The 25,521-nt window shown below is 40.6% G+C and overlaps 1 protein-coding gene across 1 annotated transcript in view; it reads left to right on the top strand.

Annotated features, from left to right (window-relative positions):
* Positions 1-25,521, top strand: part of LOC141265291 (epidermal growth factor receptor-like) — a 164,200-nt gene that overhangs the window by 85,759 nt on the left and 52,920 nt on the right. Inside the window, exons 11-18 of the mRNA XM_073678190.1 lie at positions 1,925-2,076; positions 3,387-3,570; positions 4,341-4,466; positions 5,785-5,850; positions 10,721-10,839; positions 10,952-11,078; positions 12,368-12,484; positions 23,160-23,289. Coding sequence (XP_073534291.1) covers positions 1,925-2,076; positions 3,387-3,570; positions 4,341-4,466; positions 5,785-5,850; positions 10,721-10,839; positions 10,952-11,078; positions 12,368-12,484; positions 23,160-23,289 — 1,021 coding nt within the window. The remainder of the gene's footprint in view (positions 1-1,924; positions 2,077-3,386; positions 3,571-4,340; positions 4,467-5,784; positions 5,851-10,720; positions 10,840-10,951; positions 11,079-12,367; positions 12,485-23,159; positions 23,290-25,521) is intronic.

The raw sequence follows: 25,521 nt of genomic DNA on the forward strand, positions 1-25,521 counted from the left end.
AATACATTCTACATTATTGTTAGTTGTTTTCCTTCATGTAGAATTAACCTGCAAGGAAAGAAAGGGTTTATTTTCATTCCGATATTTGTGTCCCATTGACTTGCATTGGTTTCCGGTATCGGAATCGGCGATATCCGATACTTTTTGGGTATCGGCCCGATCCAATCCGATCCGATATTTCCTGATATCGGAAGGTATCGCTCAACACTAGTCCTGACCTCAATCCCATTGAAAATCTTTGGGGTGAGCTGAAATCTGCCATTGGGAAAAAGAACCCTGCAAACATTCAAGAGCTTGAACAAACTGCAAAGGAAGAGTGGGAGAAAATTCCAGTTGAGAAGTGAAAGAAGCTTATAGATGACTACAAGAAATGTTTGGAGGCTGTCATCAATGCCAAAGGGTGTGCAACCAAGTATTAATTAGGAGTGCCTTTATTGCTGCACATGCTGAATTTCCCTCCTAATCATAACAGTTTCTAATATATCTAAATGATAACCACTATTAAAGTTATAAAGAATGTTCTAGATGACAACATATGATATAAAATGAGAATGGAATTCCAAAATTAGCAGTATAAACTGACATTCCAAGTCCATAAAAGATAGAACTATACGGTGAGATGTGCATAGAATCACAGACTGTAGATTAAAGACTTAAAGCTATTAAATGGCTACAATAGTTGGTATAATGAATGTAAAAAGCCTAAACCACAGATTAAAAATCAGTGATTCACATAAGGACTATCCAAAAAATGGTAAATAGTATTAGTGATGTATATTACCTGTATAGAAGGTATGACTAAGGGCAGAGTAAATAAGAGTGGATAGAGATATCGACACCCCCCAACCCCTATGCATATTTCGCCACTAGTTTCTTTCGGCGTCCCCAGAAGAAGTTAGTGGCGAAATGCACATTGGGGTGAGGGGGGACGCCATCTCTATTCAGTCTAATCTACCTGTATATGATGTTGATCTGAAGTTCTATTAACTTATTATATAGACACCATTGGATAATTGATATATGCTATGAATTTCTGATACAGAGGATTAGCTTTAATAAGTGCAGGGGTCGTAACTCGTAATTGTGTCCTGGAGCTTAGGAACGCCCAAAAGGTCCATTTGGCCCATATAAAAATGCCATTACAAATGAATACTTGTGTTTTAGGGGCCCTGTTGGAGATTTTGCATTGGGGCACATGAGTTTCATGTTACACCACTGTTCTGATACAATCCAAAACTTGCCAAAAAGAAAGGAGGCACTCACTGTCTCTTGAAAGATACTTTATTTCACAAAAATTAAAAGATTGATGCAGGAGAGTTTGTTGGACACATGGTGGATGACGGCCGTTTCGCACCTTCCAGTGCTTGAACGGGAATCCAGAACCCATTGAAGTGTAGGAAGGCGCAAAACGGCAGTGTCCAAAAACTCTCCTGCATCTAGGTTTTAACTTTTGTGTTTTGGTGCTGCACCCGAGATCCCGATTGTCTGGTGGAAAAACACGTCCATAAGTAACAGAACAGTTGGGCTGAGTTGGATGTTTGGTGCCGTATTCTTTGCTATTCCCCCAGTTCTGATACATTCACTTTCAGCCTATTCACCTTGTCTCTTGTGGCCGCTGTGTACAGAGATGTGGCTGCACATGTGCAGCTCTTGTCACTTATTCCTATTTAAGTTCTGAAAATAGCAGAGTAAGATTGTTCAAGGATTTTTATGGAACTGCATTCAATGTGAATTGAGACATACAAGCACAGCTATCTACCTCTCCACTAACAATGGCCATGCGACGGAGGTTAGAGGAGTCACATTTAGCAGAGATATATGGCATTTATAGATGTGTATTAGATGGAAATAACCCTTTAAAAACACAATGACAACGCCATCATGCTTTAATATAAATAATATATGTCTTTATTTTTATCTTAAGTTTGCTCAGGGTCTCGAAATCTCTTGACTCAGATAGGTGGAGTTGAAAACCATTACAACTTCCTAAAGAACATTTACCAGGGATGTAAAATTGTACTTGGAAATTTGGAAATTACCCATGTAGAAGCAGGTGCTGATGTTTCCTTCTTCAAGGTACTTTGTCGAAATTGAATTTAACTTTCTTTCTTTTTCCTTAACTGACCAGAGTATTCTGTATACTGTTTTAGCTCACTCTTTTTCACAGCACAGATTTGATCAGTATTTTGCATCCACTTTTAAGCTGAATTTTGGGGTGCACAGCATATAAAAAGAGAACAAACATAATTGCTTATTTTATACTCTTAAAGTATTTAGGTGGATCCACTGCTGTTTGAGCTTATAGATACAAATGCAAAATGCTGATCATATCTGCACTGTGTGAATGTGGCACTTGCATTGTTTTAGCTAGGACCTCCTGTGACTATGTGCAGTATTTCACAAAGAATTAGTAACTTTTCTTAACACCTTATTGACCGGCAATACATAATTTTACTGACATGAGATATTAGCGAATAGCTTCCCTGATGAGTGAACATGCAGCATCTGTTAGCTGGACGCTATAGCTGACACTCTGCTGCATCAGCCATGATCAGTATTGGCATCGACCATGGCCATTTAACCCATAACATGCTGCTGTCAATAATGACAATGGCATTTAGATGATTAAAAGAGCTTGTGGGCTCCCTCTTTAACCTCTTTCCAAAATAAGATGTACAGTTACAGCATATGTCTGGTCTTTGACTTTGATGCGGGTTCACAAGTTGAGCCCGCATCTTTCTCGACAGATGATGGCTGAATTATTCAGTCATCATATGCCTCGGGAGTTCCACCCATTGGTGTTAATCTATTAAAGGCTGTCGTCAAATTCTGACGACGATATTTCATGCTCGTCAGCAGGGGGTCATGTTATTTCACACGCTCAACGAGGCGAGTTTAGCTGGCTTTCATAGGAGACCGTAATTTTCACTATACATAGCAATGCTGATACAAAGTATAAAGTACTGTATTCCAAGCACACATGTAATCTGCACCTAAGAAACGCTGCAAAAACTCCATTAAAAAGCTGCAAGAAAATGCAAAATGGGCATTTTGAACTTAGTATTTTTGCTGCCAAGAGAGCAATAAATAATGCAGCTGCATCAGACCACTGAGGAAACAACATTAGGTAGAGACACACTTTGGGTTTCTCTCATTAGGGATTTTTTGTAAGTTTATATGTCCCTCTGGCCTCATTTGCCTGCACTGTTGTACTGTTGCTCCACCTGCAGTTTAGGAAAGGGAGTGTTATACTAATTACTATATTTATCTCATAAATTGTCATTATTGTCCAGTCTATACATTTTGGTCGAAAAATATAACATACCTCAATGTAAGGCATTAAGTCAAGAAAACGATGATGTTTTATGATGATTTTTTCTTTCTAGGATATACAAGAAGTAGGAGGATATGTTCTCATTGCTGTTAATGAAGTAAAGTCAATTCCACTGGTAAACCTCAGGGTCATTAGAGGGGAAACATTGTACAAAAACACTTCACTGTCCATTTTTTCAAATTATAAACCAAATTCGACCGATGGTCTGAAGGAGCTTCCAATGAGACAATTGCAAGGTAATCTAATATTTATTAACGTGCACCAGTGATGTTCAGCACTTTCAACATATATCTGATATGCTCAACATCGATTCTAATACAGTAAAGTCATTAGAAAAACATAAATCAATATATATACAGTCATGGCTGAAAGTGTTGGCACCCTTGAAATTTTTCCAGAAAATCAAGTATTTTTTCCAGAAAATGATTGCAATTACACGTGTTTTGTTATGCACATGTTTATTTCCTTTGTGTGTATTGGAACAACACAAAAAAAAGGCAAATTGAACATAATTTCACACAAAACCCCAAAAATGGACCGGACATAACTACTGCACCCGGTAAACTAAGTGATACAGCATTGGAATCTGGGTCTCTGTCCCTGCATTATGCCACTGTCAGATTACATAGCAAAAACCTGCTGATAGATTCCCTTTAAATTCAGTGCTGGTAGAGGAAAACTTGATCTGCTGAATGGAACCTCAGTTTCACATTGCATAACCAAAAAGCATAAAAAAAACCCCTTTCTTAAATATATTTGCATTTTTAACCATTACCAAATACTCCTCTGGGTATGTTCCCTATTTTTAAAGGAGCTGTTTTAAATCAATGGTCACTTACTGGCCAGCAGAGATCACTAGTGGAATCATTGTACAGCGCTTTGGTGCTAGATTGGTGGGAAATTTAATAAGCATATATTTTTATTGTACAGTTTCTGCTACTTTTCTGCTTTAAAAACTGTTTCTAAACTCAAGCCAAACCTGAATCAAACTTTCTTCATTTTATAGAGATCATTCGTGGTGACATTAACATCAGAAAAAATCCTAGACTTTGCAATTTACATACAATTAATTGGAAAGATATTGTTCACTCAAACTATAGCATATCTATGAACTACTCATCTCTTGCAAACTGTATGTATTCCTACCATTATATTCAAGTCTGAAAAACATTTTTTTAGTATGTTATTCATGCGTTTTACGTTTAATTGCCAAACACTTTAGCTTGTACAGTTGCGGATCGACCTTTGTGTACCATTTTGGGCACCAGTGCTCAAGAGAAACATAATAGAGTTCGATGATGGACAAATAGAGTAATGAATAAAAATATATGTAAATGTCACTTGTAAATGAGTGTAAACAGGACATTTTTCTTCGTCGACAGTTAGCAAATATAATGAAAATATTTAGAAAATAATAAAAGAAACATTGCATTCGAAAGTCATATACCTTTTTAACATTTGGTGATTGAGAATCATTACTATTAAACTAGAAAGGACCTTTAAAAATATGTTCCATTTCCCCATCACTGTTGTGCACATGGACCCCCTAACACAAGACTCATCTTGTTCAGTAGCTGCTGGAATGATTGTACACCAATGGGCAACACAATAAAGGGGCGAGGGTATTTAATAAGACATATGCAACTGTTTTATACTGTAAAAAGCTACCTTTTTATTTCCAATATTGTGCACAAATAAAGGCATTAGAGTATGCAGCAAAACTGACTTCCAACATTCCCCTCATGATAAATCTCCTCTACTATGTGAGCGTCAAACAAGGTTTGTTTTAGTGACCTTACCAAGGAACTGTGGCAAGCTGTGATTGGCCTCATGCTCTGTCATTTGCCTAGAACAGACTTTTTATGTTCCTAGAGTAGGGAATTAGCTTTTTGGTACTTGGTAGCGTTCACACAGGCACGCAGTTTCTTGTCCAAACAGGAAGGTTTATTAACTTCATAAACTTCTAGTAGAAAGTAATAACAAAAAAGAGAGTCCATACAGCAGTATGAGACAGAGAGGGGTTCAGCTGCTCAATATTCAAAGTCCAATACTTTTAGAGTCTAAGCAACTTTCACGGGTCTTCCACCTTGCTTACACAGAGACTCAAATACCAGAGGTGTTTGCACCTTAACTCCCAGACAAGGAATGAACAGCGCAACTAACTTTTTAAACCAGCTGCTCCTCCTGGATTGCAGGGTGGGAATGACTAGCCCTATCTCATCTAATCATTCCTAACAAACCTGGACTCATCTATCGGTCCAAAATGACCCTCTCATTAGCTCGTATCCAGGATTCTGCCATCTGCTTGTCTACTTTAGATAAAACTGGAAACATTATAAAATCCATTTTAATAATCCAAGATGTTGTTAAATTGTATGTGTTGTACCCATATCCAGCTATTTGTTTTTAAAGAATGAAAAAACCACTACCAATATCCAAAATATTTGCAGGTTCTCAATGCGACATTGCATGTCATGGCTCGTGTTGGGGCTCTGGTCCAGATAACTGTCAAATTTGTAAGTACAATAAAAGTTTTTCTTGTAGTTTAAAAAAAGTAACTACACTTTAATTTTCTTTATTTATTGACCAGCTTTTGCCCTTATGAAATTTTGTAATATACTCTATTACCTTATTTTCCTTCCTCCTCTCTCAAATATGATGCTGAAATACTGGTTTATCTGCCTAGTTCATACTAGTTTTGTCACGACTCTGTTGTCGGGTATCCCAGGGCCGGGGGCTCCATCCCTGTCCCTAATGCTAGGGGCGTCCTGGCTGGCCCTGTTCCCCAGATTATTTTTGAAGGTGAAGACGCCGGGGTCACGTACCTTGTCTGAGCTCCTCAATTAGTCTGTTCCCTTCCCAGGGAAAAGGGGAGTAGTAGTGCATGGCAGTACACCAACCAGATTAACAAGGTAATACAAACAGGGCTAAAGGAAAATACCAATCATACAAATATATGCATACACGCAACAGAGGTAAACACCGGGGAGTGGAGGATGGGAAAATAAACAATATAGGGGAAGAAGAGGATTGTACACAACCTAAACCACTCAACAGTCTAAGCTTAAATCCTCCAAACACCTTTTCAAACAACAACACTCCACCACACTCCTAGAACTATGCAGCATAAGCTTCCAGGAGCTCACAACTGAGCTGATTAATCCTTGCACTGCTGAAAGAAACCTGCGCCATTTAATATGAAGGAGAAAGGCTTCTAGTGAATGCAGGAGTGGGAGGAATCAGACACTGCGGTCTTCTGGCTCCTCTCTGTTGCAGTAAACCCGTGATAAGTTTAGTGGTTGCTTTGAACTGCTGCTCTAGAATGAATCCATACTCAAACAGTATTTACAAACCCTCTCGCTGTGTGAACTTCTTTGCCCCCCTCCTCAATGTTTAGACAGGGAGTATGTTTGTAAATAGTGTTTGACTTCAGATTCTTGCTAGAGCAGCACTTCAAAGCAGTTACAAAAATAGCACAAACTAAGCAGATAAGACAGGCTATGAGCACCCTTTACATGGGAAATTTGGTATTTTTTATAGTTTTTTTCATAGGTAAGGCTTATATATTATGAGTTAAATGAATGCCATTATAGCATTTGTGTAAATTATTACTGTGATAAATGACAATAGTATCCATCATCCATAGATTAATATAGTATCTGTTTAATGGATATATATATATTTATCATGACCTATCTATTAACTGAATGACAATGTTACCTATGAATGATGGGCGCCACTGTTAGGCATTTGTCACTAGCATATCTTACCCATATGGTATATTGGCATCTTGTTAACTGACACATCATGTAACAAATATTAGCTAGTGTTCATGTAGAGCGTTTAACAAGTAGGAGATTCAGCCACTCACAAATTGTTGTGATGGTAGACACAGGTAGAGAATGAGCACATCATCCATGATCCGACAGAAGAGAAGCAGATAGAGGTCAGCTGTGAATTTGCTATATGCTAGAACAGTGTTCCCAAACTCTGATTCTCAAGAGCCACCAACAGGTCATGTGTTTAGGATTTCCTTAGTATTGCTCAGTTGATGGAATTATTGCCTGTCTAGGTGATGCAATTATCACCTGGGCAATACTAAGGAAATCCTGAAAACATGACCTGGTAGTGGCTCTTGAGAATCGGAGTTGGGGAACACTGTTCTAGAAAGTGGGAAGAAAAGGGACATGTGAAAGCAGCATGGGAAGAGCACAGGCAACAGAAAATCTAAATCTACCAACTTTTTTTTTATTTATCAATTCTGTCTAACAATTAGACAGCGAAAACTTTCTTTCTTTGTGATAGAAATCTTGGCAAAGTATTTAGCACACAATGCTGCATGTTTAAAATGACCAGAACATGTTCTGATCATTTGCCCTCAAACTTCTATAATGAATGTGATATAAGATGTAAAGTAAAGGAGTTGGTCGCCTTTCAGGATTTTTTATTTTTAACAACATGTGTCTTGGGTCAAAAATATTTTTTGCAATTGGGTTTCATTACAAACAGACTTTTTACAGACTCTTTGTTTCCCTGCACATTCAACTTTAACATAGTCTATGGTCATAAATCAGCTGAGAGGAGCTCAGAAAAAGACAGATAAAAGTGTTACAAACTTTCCTGTTAGTCTGTGAGATTGAGCTCACTGACAGATTCTCAGGTAAAGAAGTTGGCCACTTTTTCTTGTTAGTGTAGCTTTCCACAGAAACTGACCAGCATATAATGGTGGTAGAGGAGCATGTTACCAGGCCAGTCCATAAGCCTGCTCCTATGGTAAAACACCTCACAGGGGTAAGCTGCTTTTCTATTGGAGGAAACTAGTGATGGGGGAACCCGTGACAGTTCGAGTTCGGCTAATTGAGCCGAACAGTTTATTAAAAGTTCGGATTCGGGTACCAGAACAGTACCCAAACCCGAACACGGACCCCACTCATATGAATGGAGGAGCCAAACATACCTGGTTTCCCGCGCTGTCATCTCTGATTGGCGGTATATGGTTCCTGTGATCAGAGCACTGTGGGATCATGCTGACAGATGTCAGCGTGATCCCACAGATGTGACAGTGACCTGCAGTAAGAAGTTTACCACAGGTCATAGGCGCCAGCTGATGGGACTACTACCACCAGGCGCTGCTGGATGGGAGCAATAGTCTCTTGTCAGCGGCTCCTGGGCTGAAAGTAAAATAAAAATGTTAAAATTAATAAAAAAATATTCAAATATAAAAAACACATTACACTTATCTACACCTTGTCCCTTGTGTTCTCTTCTCCTGCAAAAAATAAAAAATAAAAGAACACCATATACTCACCTTGCACCTAGTCCCCAAAGCCAATGTCACCTGTAATAGAGATAAAATAATAAACCAACCTCATCCTCACCTGTCCACCATAGTCCATATAGCGAGGGTCCCACATGGATCTCATGAATAGAACGGTCATATCAGAAAATGTGACCCCTTTAGTAAGCAGCCGCGATACACTGACAGGAGTGCGATCACTCCAGTCAGTGTACAGACTGAGCTGCGGACAACTCATTGACGTTAGCGCGAGCATGAGAAAGTGCTCACGCTCACAGTGACGGCAAATAACATCAGCGCATGTGCGGTGAGAACTTTCCCACTCTCGCAGTGACGTCAAGCAAGCATGCGCCCCTCAGTGTCTCTAAAGGATGGCAGGCTGGATGGTCACGTCAATAGATAATAGATTAATAGATAGATAGATAGATAATAGATAGATACATAGTTTACAGGGGCCCCCAGAAAAAAATGACATAGAGTTCCCCTATAAAATATAACCAGTAAAGGCTAAACAGACAGCTGGGGGCTGATATTAATAGCCAGGGAAGGGGCCATGGATACTGCCCCCCCCGAGGCTAATAATATCAGCTCTCAGCTGCCCCAGAAAAGGTGCATTCATAAGATGCACTTGAGAAATTCTCATGTAGCAGTACAGCCGAAAGTGAGGTCACACAAGTTCATGATGAACTCGTGTGATCTCACTCCCTACAGCTCAGCCTGTACACTGACTGGAGCGATCATGCTCCTGTCAATGTATCGCGGCTGCTGAATAGAGCGGTCACATTTTCTGATGTGGCCGTTCTATTCATGAGATTGATATGGGACACTCACTATATGGACTACGGCGGACAGGTGAGGATGAAGTTGGTTTATTATTTTACTTTTATTACAGGGGACAACGGCTTCAGGGACTAGGTATAAGGTGAGTATATGGTGTTTTTTATTTTAGGGGATGAGGGCATCAGAGACAATGTGTAGGTAAGTGTAATGTGTTTTTTTTTTTTTTTATTTGAATATTTTTTATTAATTTTAACATTTTTTTTTTTTACTTTCGGCCCAGGTGCTGCTGACAAGAGTCTACTGCTCTCATTCAGCTCGCTATTTTCTATGGCAGCAGGCGCCAGCTGATGGTGGTAGAAGTCCCATCAGCTGGTGCCTATCACCCGCTGTAAGCGTCTTACCGCAGGTCACTGTCACAGCTGTGGGATCATGCTGACATTTGTCAGCATGATTCCATAGCGCTCTGATTGCGGTAACCATGTACGATCAGAGCCTGTGATCCTGCACTGTCACGCATATGACAGTGCAGGAAATACCCGAACAGTAAGGTGTTCGGTACGGACCCCGAACTTTAGTGTTCGGGTTCGCCCATCACTATAGGAGACTAATGGACAGGTTTGGTGACATGATTGTCCAATAGTTGCCATTTTATGGACAGAAGTGCTGATCAGTATGTGAGGAAAGATGCACTAACCAGAGAAAGTGACAAACATCCAACTATGAATCTGTCAGTGAGCTCATTCTGACAGTCTTACAAGCATGTTTGTAACTCTGTGTCTCTTTTTGAGCTCATCTCAGCTGGTTTATGGCCACAGACTACAACAAGGGCAGACATACCATTGGTGCAACCTGTGCAGTCGAATAGGGGTCCAAACGGTAAGGTAGCCCACTTCCACCTCCAAAGCAGGTGGAATAGTGCATTATGAAGAGCTATTGGACTACAAAGGGCCCATTTATTGTTCCTGAACAGGGGTCCTCTTCTGGCTGTGTCCGCCACTGGACTATATTAAAGATTAAACAAAGCCTGAAAAAGCCAAATGGTGCAAAATTTGTAATGAAACCCAATTGCAAAGATATTTTTAGCCCAAAATGCATGTATTCAATAGAAAAAATTGTGCAAAAGGTGCCCAGCCCCTTTTATCGTTAGGGACTGAGTATAATCAGCAACCATGCGGCCACGTGATAATGTAAAATGTAACTGTTTACAAATGAATGGTGATTTCCTAACAATATTGCCACTTTGTTCTTTTGACAGGAAGAAATCACATTGATTTTTCTTCCATACTGAACCTTTCTCTCGTTTCTTTCAGTTACAAAGCTTACATGTGACCAAACATGTCCTGGACGATGTAGGGGACCAAAGCCCAGTGATTGCTGTGACTGTAAGTGCGCAGCTGGTTGCAAAGGTCCCAAAGAAACAGACTGCCTGGTAAAAACAATATATTTAAATACATGAATATATTTTCAATTAATTTTTTACTAATTTATCAGATCTTCAGAAGCTTTTTTCCCTAATAAAGGCATGTGTTTTTCCTTCAAAGGCTTGCAAATTAGTTCGTGACAATTATGACAAATGTCTGGAATTCTGCCCTCCTCTGGATACATTTAATGACACGTTTCCAGTGGAAAGTAATATAAAGGGAGACTCATGTGTGATAAAATGTCCAAGTAAGTCAAACTCTTTTAGTGCTATTCTTTACAACAGATTGTAAAGTCAATCATCATTAAAAATAATTTTTACTGTATCACAAAATACTAGGACACCACAAGGTTTTGCTGAAGGAATATTAGGGGCACACTATCTTTTAAAAGATACAGCACCTAAGATAAAGCTGTTTTTTTTTTATTATTTGTAATCGTAATCAATTATCAGTAATGGAAACAGATACAAATATGTCTGAGGAGACTGGAGAGTACAGTATGAGTAAAACATGTGAGATCTATGACTACTTCTTACTTCATGCTAAGTATAGTTATGAAAGAAGAAATGTAAGAAGGTTTCAAGTGTGTGGTAGAGGAGGAGAATAAGATTAGAAACAGAAACTTCTGCTCAGTGTGTTGTGACTGTTTCTGTCTGTGCACAGTATGTACAGGTGCATCTCACTAAATTAGAATATCATCAAAAAGTAATTTACTGAGATAATGACTTTTGTGTTTTCATTGGCTGTAAGCCATCATCATCAACATTAACAGAAATAAACACATGAAATAGATCACTCTGTTTGTAATGACGAGTTTCACTTTTTGTATTGAAGAACTGAAATAAATTAACTTTTTGATGATATTCTAATTTAGTGAAATGCACCTGTATGTAGTTGCATATTCAGATTCATGCTTGCAGACTGACCATTTAGAAGCAGCTGTGTTCTCCTCTTTTGCCTGGCCTGCATAATACTAGAGGAGAAGATAGGTTTTCCTGCACACAGGTTAAAAATTCAGTTTGGTAATATCTCCCATAAGCAGCTTTATCTGTTTCAGTAGTCATCATGTGATGTATCGAGTTATCTGACAAGTTATGGATTGACACATGTATACAGGATCAGAGCCAATAACAGTACAGGAATTCATCATCACACGACCAACAGAAAAAAATTCATTAACAGAAGCACAAAAAGTAAAGAAATCCATCAGTAAAACCATCAACAGTACAGAAATACATAATCAGGTTATTAAAATGCTCTGGAATAAAAATATATGCCCTAAACTGTGCTCCTAAATAATTGCCCCTCACTCTGCTCCCTCCACATTGTTTGCTCTGCAGGCACCATTATAGTCTATAGCCCCGTCAGCACATACATCCGAATCCCATTTTGCTGTGGGGTTCGGACTCAAGCTCTAACAGGACGCACAAACGTGGAGAAAAGTGCAATGTGAAAGCAATGAAATGTATCCTGTTGTTGTTATATGTAATAGATTTGATATTCCACTGCATTACGAATTGTTTTAATATTTTACAGTCGACTATATGGTGACAGATTCTGGGACTTGTGTTCAAAAATGCAGCAAAGATTCATATATGGTAGAGGAATATGGTGCACTCCGCTGTAAAAAATGTGATGGGCCATGTCCTGAAGGTAAAAATACCCTTTTTTGCAACGGATTGTCTAGCATATGTCAGGATCCTGCAGTTCACAAATGTATTATATAGTCCAGTTGAGTGCTCTCTTCAATACAGCTAGACTGTACAGTAAGGATACACATGTTACAGTCTTTTTTACATATGTCAAGCTATTCTATTTGTATGCACACTAAGGGGTCAGTTTATCAAAGATTTGACTCCAGAAAATTGTCGTAAAAACGTTGAGAAATTGCAACATTTTTGTGCATTGCAGTTGCACCAACATGTTGCAACGTTTGGCAGTTTTATTTCAGTTTGAAGCAGCTCAGCTGAAATGGAGGAGCCGAGGAGGAAAAGGGGTCCGAACATGGCATGGCCACGCCCATTCATCCAATTTGTTAAAAATGCCAGCATTTTGTATGCCAGAAATGCTACTACAGTTCATAATTTCTCTGGAATAAGATATCAGTTTGCAGATCTCAAGGTATCACTATATTATGCTTCCTATTATTCTGCTTCCTAGGACCTGCATGTTCATATAGATAGATTAGGGGGGGTTGATCCTACTGACATATTCCCTTTAAGCAGTTCCCCCATATCTATATTCATGAGATTTATGATAATCAACCAGGAAAAATACTCATCTGAACAAAGGACCAATACTATTAATTGGACATTAAAATTTTCCATGTGTGCTAACTTACTGGAGGTACATGAAAGATTGATTACAAGGTAATATTATACGCATGTGAAATTAGAAAGAGTGTTCCCAGAAAAATCTAGTTTATGCTGAATGTCTATAATTTATTTTGAGAATAAGAATTTTATATCTTTATGTTTGAAGCCAGAAATGGAAATGTGGTAAAAGGCAGAAAAGTTCAAGGGGGCCAAATACTTTCACAAGGCACTGTATATATATATATATATATATATATATATATATATATACAGTACAGACCAAAAGTTTGGACACACCTTTTCATTTAAAGATTTGAACCTTGAAATGAGAAGGTGTGTCCAAACTTTTGGTCTGTACTATATATATATATATATATATATATATATATATATATATGTGTTTTTTTTTCTTTATGGTTCTAAAAATAATAGTCAAGAACTAGGAATATTTCACATCATCTCTTATCCGTGCTGTCAAGGATGATGCTGGAGACATCCCACTGCTGCCACCAATTGTCATAGATCGCATCGGAGGGGGGTCACACTACCCCCAAAATGCTTTTATCTTATTGTCACGAACAGCCCTCTGTTGCCCTTTATTATCAGGACAATTACACAATTGACCGAAGATTAACAGAGGAGGCTGCGGCTGTTTCCACTACTAGGCAGGTTATTGGGAAACTAACAGTGAGCATATAGTATATACACCTGCGATTCCAACACAGGGAATATTTATACCCTGGTACAGTCACTGTAACCCAAGAGCTACTCACTGCCACTACCCATCGTTTATACCAATTGAATGCCTGGGTTCTGGTAGCGTATGGCTTTCAGTATGTGGTTTACAGAACAAAAGGAACAGAACTATTAAATATTAAATTTAATCCAGAAGGTTAGGCAAGGTTTATAAAAATATACAAAAGATTATACAAAAGGGTACAAAACAATTCAGTATACACACGTGGTCAAAATTTTTGGTACCCCTCGTTTAATGAAAGAAAAACCCACAATGGTCACAGAAATAACTTGAATCTGACAAAAGTAATAATAAATTGAAAATCTTTGAAAATGAACAAATGAAAGTCAGTCATTGCTTTTCAACCCTGCTTCCACAGAATTAAAAAAAAAATAACTCTTAACTTAATATTTTGTTGAAGAACCTTTTGAGCCAATCAAAAATTATGATTTTTGTGACTTTCAATGAGACTTCTGCACCTCTCGACAGGTATTTTGGCCTACTCCTCATGAGCAAACTGCTCCAGTTGTCTCGTGTTTGAAGGTTGCCTTTTCCAGACGGCATGTTTCAGCTCTTTCCAAAGATGCTCAATAGGATTTATGTCAGGGCTCATAGAAGGCCATTTCAGAATAGTCCAATGTTTTCCTCTTATCCATTCTTGGGTGTTTTTAGTTGTGTGTTTTGGGTCATTATCCTGTTGAAAGACCCATGACCTGTGACTGAGACCAAGCTTTCTGACACTGGGCAGCACATTTCTTTCTAAAATCCCTTGATAGTCTTGAGATTTCATTGTACCCTGCACAGATTCAAGACACCCTGTGCTAGATGCAGCAAAGCAGCCCCAGAACATAACAGAGCCTCCTCCATGTTTCACAATAGGGACAGTGTTCTTTTCTTGATATGCTTCATTTTTCTGTCTGAGAACATAGGGCTGATGTGCCTTGCCAAAAACTTCCATTTCTGTCTCATCTGTCCATAGGACATTCTCCCAGAAGCTTTGTGGCTTGTCAACATGTAGTTTGGCAAACTCCAGTCTGGCTTTTTTATGATTTTTTTTCAACAATGGTGTTCTCCTTGGTCATCTCCCATGAAGTCCACTTTGGATCAAACAGCGATGGATGGTGCAATCTGACACTGTTGTTCCTTGAGCTTGAAATTCACCTTTAATCTCTTTAGAAGTTATCCTGGGCTCTTTTGTTACCATTCGTATTATCCGTCTCTTTGATTTGCCATCAATTTTCCTCCTGCGGCCACGTCCAGGGAGGTTTGCTACAGTCCCATGGATCATAAATTTTGGAATAATATGTGCAACTGTAATCACAGGAACATCAAGCTGATTGGAGATGGTCTTATAACCTTTACCTTTAACATGCTTATCTATAATTTTCCTTCTAATTTCCTGAGACAACTCTTTCCTTTGCTTCCTCTGGCCATGTTGAGTGTAGTACACACCATGTCACCAAACAGCACAGTGAGTATCTGTAGCCCTGTATACAGGCCCACTGACTGATTACAAGATTGTAGACACCTGTGGTTCTAATTAATGTACACAACTTGATTTATCATGTCCCTTTTGTCACATTATTTTCAGGGGGGGTACCATCATTTCTGTGAAGGCCTATTTCATGAGTTTAATTTTTTTAAAAATTCTGTGGAAGCAGAGTTGAAAAGCAATGTCTGACTTTCATTTGTTCATTTTCATAGAGTTTTAATTTATTATTACTTTTGTCAGATTCAAGTTATTTCTGTGACCATTGTGGGTTTTTTCTTTCATTAAACGAGAGGTACCAACAATTGTGACCACGTGTGTATATAATTACATACAATAAAATGGATTCACAGAGAAACTTACTATGCTGGTCACAGAGATGGCTCAGCTTATTGGATGGAAGCTATCTGATTAAAAACATCTCATTAATGTGGATCAAGCCTACACCGATATGTATCTTTCTCAGCATTGAATGCAGATCATAATTCACCTTGACTTTTTATCAGTGTTATGATCTGCAACATGTACTAAGGAAAGAAAGGGGAAGGCTGTCCCTACAGTAAGATTAAGCTGAATCCCTACGAAGTAGCGGGCTGTCTGTTCCTAGTGAACAGACCCGCCTTAGTCCTCGGCTAGTCTGAACGACGACCTATAGAGTAAAGGGAAGGGATCCCTAAAAGAACTAAGGACTGGGACAAAAATGGGACACCTCGTAAAAGAGAAGTTCTTGCAGAACACAAAAAGACAAACTGACAAAAAGATACTAAAGGTCCCAGAAGGACCAAGCAAACTGACAGAGAGAGGCACCGAAGCACCTGGCTAGAGAAACAGTCAAACACTGAAGTCCAGCACAGGCAAAAGGGCGGAGCTGGAATATAAAGGCAGATGGTCATGTGACAGCAAAACACAAGATGGAAAAAAACAAACAGGAGTGTTCTGACAGTACCCCCTCTATTATGAGGATCCTCCGGATCCTCCATCCCAGGCCTATCCGGAAACCTCTTGTGGAAAGCTTTAACAAGCCTTGGAGCAGAGACATCATCCGTCCTTACCCAGGAGTTGTCTTCGGGACCGAAACCCTTCCAGGAGACAAGATACTGTAATCTCCCTCTATGCCATCTAGAATTCAAGATACGAGAAATTTCATATTCGCCGCCTTCCACCACAGGAGGAACTGTGACAGTGGCGTCCCTATCAGATACATCAGCCTTTTTCAACAAGAAAACATGAAACACAGGATTAATTTTCCAGGAAGTAGGGACATCCAACCTAACAGCAGACGGGTTAACAACCTGAAGCACTTTAAATGGAACCACAAACTTAGGACCCAGTTTTTTTAGAGGGAATCCTCAACCGCAGGTTCTTCGAGGACAACCAAACCATGTTACCCACAGTAAACAAAACCTCCGTACGTTTCCTGTCAAAATACTTCTTGGACTTCTTGTAAGCCTCTTGAAGGTTGCAACGTACATTAGTCCAAACTCTCTCCAAATCACGGGAAAAATTCTCCTCCTTTGGCACCACTGACCCAAATTTGGAGAACGAACCAAAAGACGGATGTCTCCCAGTACAACAAAAAAAAGGAGAACACCCAGCAGAGGAGGATGTATGATTGTTAAGAACAAATTCTGCGAGAGGCAGAAACTCAGACCACACCTCTTGATTGTCCGCCACAAAGCAATGCAAAAACTGTTCAACATCCTGGTTCTTTCTTTCAGTCTGTCCATTAGACTCAGGATGATAACCAGACGAAAATGACAAATGGACTCCCAACCTGTCACAAAAAGCACGCCAAAAGCAAGCCACAAACTGAGGTCCTCTATCAGAAACAATATCCGTGGGAACGCCATGGAGCTTGACAATCTCCTTAACAAATGCCTTAGCGAGTGTCTTGGCGCAGGGCAACTTAATGAATGGAACCAAATGACACATCTTACTAAAACGGTCCACGACCAACCAGATGACAGTAAAACCCTCCGACACAGGAAGATCAGTAATAAAATCCATTGTGAGATGCGTCCAAGGCACACTAGGAACCTCCAGAGGGCAAAGCAACCCCGCAGCAGGAGTATGTGAAGCCTTTGACCTAGCACACATAGTACATTGACGCACCAACTTGATGACTTCCTTCTGTCATCCAGGCCACCAAAAACTGCGACTGATAAGTTTCTTAGTCTCCAAAATTCCTGGATGACCTGCCAACCGACTCATGACACTCCACAAACAAATCTCTCCTAAAGGCTCTAGGCACGAACAACCTCCCATGGGGAGTGTTAGATGGAGCATCATCTTGAGCTTTCAGAATCCCATTCTCCAAAACGGAGTCCAATGCCGCCACCACAACTCCTTCCTGTAAAATGCTCTCCTCCTCCTCGGCACCGACCTTAGATGATAAGCTGCGAGATAAAGCATCGGCTTTAACATTCTTAGTACCAGGGATATAGGTAACAGAAAAATTAAACCGAGAAAAAAAAAAGTACCCACCTAGCTTGATGGGCATTCAAGCGCTTGACAGCATCCTGATAGATCAAATTCTTATGATCTGTGAATACCTGAATAGGAAATCTAGCGCCTTCCAAAAATGACGCCAATGTTCAAACGCGAGTTTAATAGCCAGCAACTCCCGATTTCCAACATCATAATTCAGTTCGGTTTCCGAAAATTTTTTCGAAAAGAAGGCACAAGGATGTACTCCACCCTTAGTCTCCTGAGACAAAACTGCTCTGACCCCCACAGATGAAGCATCGACCTCGACCAAAAAAGGCTTGGTCTCATCAGGCTGCATAAGGATAGGGGCAGAACTGAACCTCTCTTTGAGATACTCAAACGCTTCAATGGCCTCAGTAGTCCACTGGACCGTATTCACACCTTTCCTGGTGAGATCGGACAGAGGCTTAACAATTATAGAAAAATTCTTAATGAATTTCCTGTAATAATTGACAAAACCCAAAAATCTCTGTATAGATTTCAAACCAATAGGCCTAGGCCATTCCTGCACAGCCTGAACCTTCACCGGGTAAATCTCAAAGCCCTCGCTGGAGACAATGTAGCCCAAAAAACTAATTTTCTGCACAGCAAACTCACATTTCTCCAGCTTAGCAAAGAGTGAATTATCACTCAATAACTGCAAAACTTCACATACACTGTGCCAATGGGACTCTAAATCTGGCAAATAAATCAAAATGTCATCCAAATACACAACCACATTCTTACCAATCAAAAGTCTCAGGATGTCATTAATAAGGTTCTGAAAAAATGCAGGTGCATTGGTAAGACCAAAAGGCATCACCAGATTCTCAAAATGAACAAATAAAGTAGCACACTGTAACACTGAGTATATAGATATTAAATATGAATAGCATAACTGCTGTAGAAAATAGAAATAAATGAAAAAAAAAAAAAAAAAAAAAATTAGAATTTTTTTTTAATTTTTTTAGCGCATGTAAATATGAAGTATGGAAAATGAATAGCATTACTGCTGTAAATAAATGAGAAATCTTAGCGCATAAATGGGCCAATTCATGTGTACCTGACAGCCGCGGTAAGACGTTTCTCGATGTCAGGACCTATCAATGTGAATACCTCTCTAAGAGACCTCCGTCTGCTTATGTGTGGGAAAGACAGATCCTGATGCATTTAAAACCACCTGCGGCATGGGGGTGGGGGTGGAGTGCTCAGTCAACGCTGAATCTAGACAAAGAAAATGACGGCACTTCCACTTGTGGAAGTGCCGTCATTTTCTTTGTTACCAGATTCTCAAAATGACCTACCGGAGTGTTAAAGGCAGTTTTCCATTCATCACCCTCCTTCACTCGTAACAAATTGTATGCCCCCCCGGAGATCAATTTTAGAGAACCACTTGGCCCCCACCAACTGGTTAAACAAGTCAGAATTAATGGCAATGGGTAGGAATTGCGTATGGTCATCTTATTAATTTCACGAAAATCCAGAAATGGACGTATCCCCCATACTTTTTTTAACAAAGAAAAATCCAACTGCCACAGGCGACTTAGAAGGTCTAATGTGACCAGCAGCCAGGCTAGTCTGAATGTACTCCTCCAAGGCCTTTCTTTCAGGAATAGTCAGATTAAACAAGCGACTCTTGGGAAGAGTAGCTCCAGGAACAAACTCAATGGCGCAATCATAATCCCTATGAGGAGGTAAAACTTATTACTCCTCCTCTGAAAAAACCCTCCAAAAATCTTGAATAGGTACAGGTAATTCCCCTTTTTCCATAGCCACAATGTGACCATTACAACATTTATCATAGGACTTCGGACTCCAAGACTTAATCACATTAGTAGACCAGTCCAGTAAAGGATTGTGCAGTTTTAACCAAGGCAAACCTAAAATAACCGGAGAGGGTAAATTATGTAATACAACCAAGTCCAAAATTTCTTGGTGAACTCCATTGATAATGAGCGGAAATGCAGCAATCTTGTGAGTAATACATTTCAAGGGAGTGTTATCAATAGCAATCACAGAAATAGGTGATGACAAAGGTTTGGATTTCAGTTAAAGTTTTTCCAAAAACCCTTTATCAATCACATTAAGTGTTGAACCACAATCCACAAATACCTGAAATTCAATCAAATCTGCCTGCAGAGTAGTACTCCCAGAAATAAATACTCCTGCGGAGCGTAAACAAGCTATATGGGCGTAACTGAACGTTTTTTTTCTTTACTTAAATGACGCTCACAATACTTAATCAAATGGTCAGCTTTACCACAATAAAGACACAATCCTCGGTGAACCTCCGGTCTCTTTCCTGAGAGCGGAGTGACATTGCCCCAACCTCCATCGGTTCTCCGCCGTCAGAGCAGATTTTCTGGGGACTAGGACCTGACATTACAGGAGTCTTTACCTCATTTACCCTGGACCTCAGTCTCCTGTCCACACGAACAGCTAACTGCATGGCATCCTGCAGAGACTCAGGTTCGGGGAATGCAATTAGCAAATCCTTAACCCTTTCACTCAGACCAGCAAGAAATAAACATTTCAGCGCAGGATCATTCCATTTAACTTCTGAGGCCCTACTCCTGAAGTGTGTGCAATAATTTTCATCATCACCTGACCCCTTATTCAAATGCCTGAGTTCTGCCTCAGGAGATGAGACTCAGTCAGGATCATCATATAATAGACCCATAGCAGAAAAAATTCTTCTACAGACCTTAAACACGGATCATTAGGTTGGAGAGAAAAGGCCCACCCCTGTGGTTCATTGAGCTAAAGTGACATAATAAAACCAATGCACTGTGATTCATTCCCAGAGGACCTTGGTCTCAAACGAAAATATAACAAACAAGCATTTTTAAAGGAAAAAAAATCTTGCTGTTTCCCATAAAAAACATCAGGCAGTCCTACCTTGGGTTCAACAAAATGCGCTCCAGAACAGCTACTCACGTGTTTATGAAGCTCGGCCACCTCCAGAGACAATCCCTGCAGGCGTTGATCCAAATCCTGGAAGGAAACAATACTGATCCCCGAATTTCTTTCCTTTTAGTTTTTTGGGCTGGACTTACTGTTATGATCTGCAACATGTACTAAGGAAAGAAAGGTGAAGGCTGTCCCTACAGTAAGATTAAGCTGAATCCCTACGATGTAGCGGGCTGTCTGTTCCTAGCGAACAGACCCGCCTTAGTCCTCGGCTAGTCTGAACGAAGACCTATAGCATAAAGAAAGGAGTCCCTAAAAGAACTAAGGACTGGGACAAAAATGGGACACCTCCTAAAAGAGAAGTTGTTGCAGAACACAAAAAGACAAACTGACAAAAAGGTAATAAAGGTCCCAGTAGAACCAAGCGTACTTACAGAGAAAGGCACCGAAGCCCCAGGCTAGAGAAACAGTCAAACGCTGAAGTCCAGCACAGGCAAAAGGGCGGAGCTGGAATATAAAGGCAGATGGTCACGTGACTGCAAAACACAAGATGGAAAAAAGCAAACAGGAGGGTTCTAACAATCAGCACCTAAGTTATACCCATATACTTCCCCTTGATGACTCACAACAGGGCTGGTCATGGGAGGTGGCTTCAATATTAGAAAATTATTTACCTCATTCACAAAATCTTCACTCCTGCCAATCACAGGAGCTCGATACTGCCACTATGTTGTTTATCGGGATTTTACCTGTTCATAGACAGGAAACATGACATGGCTGTTGAAGCCTGTGGCTGCTTAATAATGTGGAACGTCCTTCTTAAGTATTTTTTCTTTAATTGGGCTCACCTAGAAAACGAATTATCACAGATGTTTGAGATTGATATCAGTGATCCAAAGAGCCCTGAGAAAATTACACGCATCATTATGATACTTAAATCTAATTTGCATAATACTTCTGAACGTGGTGTATTTACCAGCATAGTTCACAGAAACTGATGCACTAACAGGATGCAGCATCCCCCCTTGATAAAGGGCGGAGACAAAACAGGTGGAAAATACTGATAAAACAACCACTACCAATATCTCATATACATTATATATATTTTTTGGCACGGTACATTTATTTTTATGCAGGATGCAGCCAAGTTCATCAATTTAGGCCACAGCCATATGTAAATGATTCATACATATTAATTTAAATTGCTAATTAACGCTGTCTCTCCTGATGAACTGATTTCCATGGATAGTTTTTTTCCACTGAAAAAGGTTCTGAATATTGTAAATGGCTGTGGTTCTGACGCTCCCCCTGGGCCTGTGTTGTGCAGGGGATACCCGGAGCCGGATCGCTGGGGGTTGTAGTCCTCCGTGGCGGTGACCCGGTCCGTGCCCAGGGCGGTCAAACCAGTGGCAGTCTTAGGTAATAACAATGTCCGACTACACCACCCGTGGATTGCGGTCAGTGGAGACCGCCGCTGCGCTGCAGACCGCTGAGGCTGATGTAATTTGCGCAGCCGAGTATGGAATAACTCCCCACGGGAGAAGTATTGCCTCAGGGCAGCTAGTGTGGATGATGGGAGTCATGGTGTGAGCGTCCCAGGACTGATGGTGCTGGTGCGGCGATGAAACACAGAGACGTGTGGTGCAGTTCAGGGTCTTTACTGATGGTATAACACAGACCCTCCCGGGAGTACTGGTTAGCAGTAAGGGCCAGGTCAGTCTGTAAGCAAGTAGGATCTCCCCTGGCCAGGTGGAGTTGTAGGCCTCCCTGACTATCTGCACTCTTTCCTGGCTACCTTGCTCTATGCGGGTAGAAGTAGCCCACGTCCCTGAGTATACCGTGTGGTGCTCACCCGTATGGCCGGTGACTTGGGGCCTTCCGTTAGCCTCCGCTTCACGATGGCGGTGCTGGTCCCTTGCTTGTGACCGTGCCTCCAGGCTTCTAAGGCCAGAGGACATGGAATCCCCTGCCGGTTGGATTCTGCTGCTGGACCTGGATGTCCCCACAGCCTCGGACTCCGTGTCCGGGTTTAGTGTCTTCAGCCAAGGTGAGCTTTCTAGCTTCCAGCCTCTGGCACTCGCTCCTGCTCCTACAGAGCTCCTGTTGTCACTTTCCCTGTGTCTGCTGTCCTCCAGACCTGACTGCGTCTCTGTCTGGGACTTCTCTGTCTAATCCCGCCCCAGACCCAGTTTATAAGGGCAGATTCCTCCCCTCCCAGGTCTGGGTGGGCCGTGTTGCATGCTTAGGGCTCCTGACCAGAGAAACCTCCCACTTGCTCTCATACATAATATTTCTATTACTGTGGCAACCAGACCCCTGGGGTGCCACAGTTCTGTGGTGGGCAATTCTCTATGCAAATCAACCATGTCTGTAAATATCCTTATTTGCTATCATTGTGATTTTCTCTTTTAGGAAAAATATGTTACGGTATTGGACATGGAAAGTTAAAGCAAGCTCTTGCAATTAATGCTTCTAATATTGATGACTTTGAAAACTGTACCATTGTACTAGGAAGTGTAATCCTCTCCATGGTCACATTGAGGTAAGTTAATTGTTTATGGATTTCTAAGCTACTAACTATATTATTATCATTCACAACATCTCAGGAGCAAATTAGCTAGCATGATCGTCATCTTATGGGTACCATGGTTGGATTAGGAAGAACATTCAATACAACACAGTGGGTTAACAACAAAATGGTCCACAGCAAGCTTTCATGTTTTCATAGCTTCGAAATGGAAAGAAAACAGAAGTTGATTACGCACAACATATAACCTAACATGATCCAGAGGAAGACAAAAATCCCATAGGGCAGACATTAATGGCTCCATATACCGTATAGCAATCAGACTAGTTCCCTGGATCAACACCCCTGCACAAATCTAACCTGTAATATTATATTTCTTAAAGTGCACCTGTGAGCAGGATTGTGTTCAGTAAACCACATACACTGTCAGCTGGGTGCTGTTATACTGAGTAAAATGATACCTTTGTTGATGAAATCCATCCAGTGGTTCTTGTGTAATCTTTATTTTCATTTCTGACATAATAATATGCATGTGCTCTTGTGCTCTCATTATGTATTCATGTATTGCTATCTGTGCCTTGTGACTGGTCACTGTGCTTTCAGTGACCTGCCTACTATTTTACATACTGACTTTGTAATTTCTGTGTCAAATTAAAATTTATATGCCACAAGATGGCCGCCGCGGCTGCCAGCACATGTGCAGTAGCATTTCTCGTTTTCCGTGACCGGGGACTAGGTTTATGTGAATCGGAGCGCTGTTAAGCAAAAATATCTGCCCCAATGGCTCTATAGTTTGTACCCGGGAGAAATTGTAAAGTTTATAAAATGTTGGTGCTGCAAAGGCTGGTATGACAGCACTGGTCTGGCCCATTAAGGACACTGATGTTGAGCAGTGGGAGGAGGAATACTGGAGGAGAAGGCTAGAATACAAGCCTGGAAGTGGTGGACTGAAAAGGCCCCTAAAGGGATTATTCCGGTTCTCAGGGCCAGTGATCCCCATCGGTGAGAGGACGAGTTCCGGAAAGAGCCTCCATCAAGGAAGGCTGGAGAGGCCCCTCAGGAGTCTTGGGGGAGCAGCTGAACTCCCGAATAGAGATGAGCGGTGTTCGACTCGAACTGTTCGCCAATCTCAAATTCGAGCTGTTTTGGGCGGTGTTCGAGCCGTTCGACGAACCCGAACGATTTGAAAAAAATTCAGCTGTTCGAGGTTATGTTCGATAACTGTTCTTGCACCAAAATCATAACTGGATTTTTTCACAGTAATGCTGAAAATTAATGTTAATACGCAGTTTGAGTGTACAGCGGGGTGGGGGGAGGGGCAGGGGATGGATCTCTGCATAAATAATGAAGATCTCCATTTTTTTTTCTCTTTCCCGCATTTACAGTGGGGAGGTGCATTCTGTCAGCCTATCAGCAGCGCACAAATGGAGCGAACTGCTTTTTTTCACACAAGCAAGGGCATGTATCATTGGCAGTGTATGTCACATGTCCTTGCCCTATAAGACCCAGCCATTTTCCACGTAGCCACCATTTTCTCACTGCTGCAGCTGCGTGTTAGACGGCACCGCTGTTGCTGTGTGCGCTATACTTTGAGTGTTAATTTCAATCCAATTTTCGCACAAATCTACAGATAGCTTGGAAGTAGGGAATAGTTGTGATTGCAGTCCTTTTGAGAACTAGGTTACATAATTTCCTACGACTTTTATCAGGCAGGTCTGTGCTCTTAAATAGATAGGTTTGGAGTAGGGACTAATTGTAAAAGCAGTCCTTTTGAGGGCTAAGTTACATCAGTTCCTATCACCTTTTGCCAGGCAGGTCTGTGCCAGTGCTGTGCAAGTTTTTTTCACAGCATTTGGCTAAATCTAGCTAAGAAAATCCTTTTTGGCCTTTTGCAGTGTGTGTTAGTCAGTGGAGTAGCCTATCTGTGTTGCAAGCTTCACCACCTGTGTATAGAATACAATTTTTTTTACAGCACCTAGCCAAGTAAAACCTTTTGGGCATAGCATCATTCTATTAGTCCATCTATACTGACCTCCACCAGGTTGCAAATTCAAATTAATTTTTATCTGCATCTAGCTCTGAAAAAATATTTGGGCTTGTAGCAGTGTATGGGACTTGTTCTATTAGTCCATCTATACTAACCTCCACCAGGTTGCAAATTAAAAATAATTTTTATCTGCATCTAGCTCTGAAAAAATATTTGGGCTTGTAGCAGTGTGTGGGACTTGTTCTATTAGTCCATCTATA

This window comes from Phyllobates terribilis, unplaced genomic scaffold, assembly GCF_046119375.1.
Source record: "Phyllobates terribilis strain yellow unplaced genomic scaffold, ASM4611937v1 Scaffold_4__5_contigs__length_816908805, whole genome shotgun sequence".
Taxonomy (NCBI): Eukaryota; Metazoa; Chordata; class Amphibia; order Anura; family Dendrobatidae; genus Phyllobates; species Phyllobates terribilis.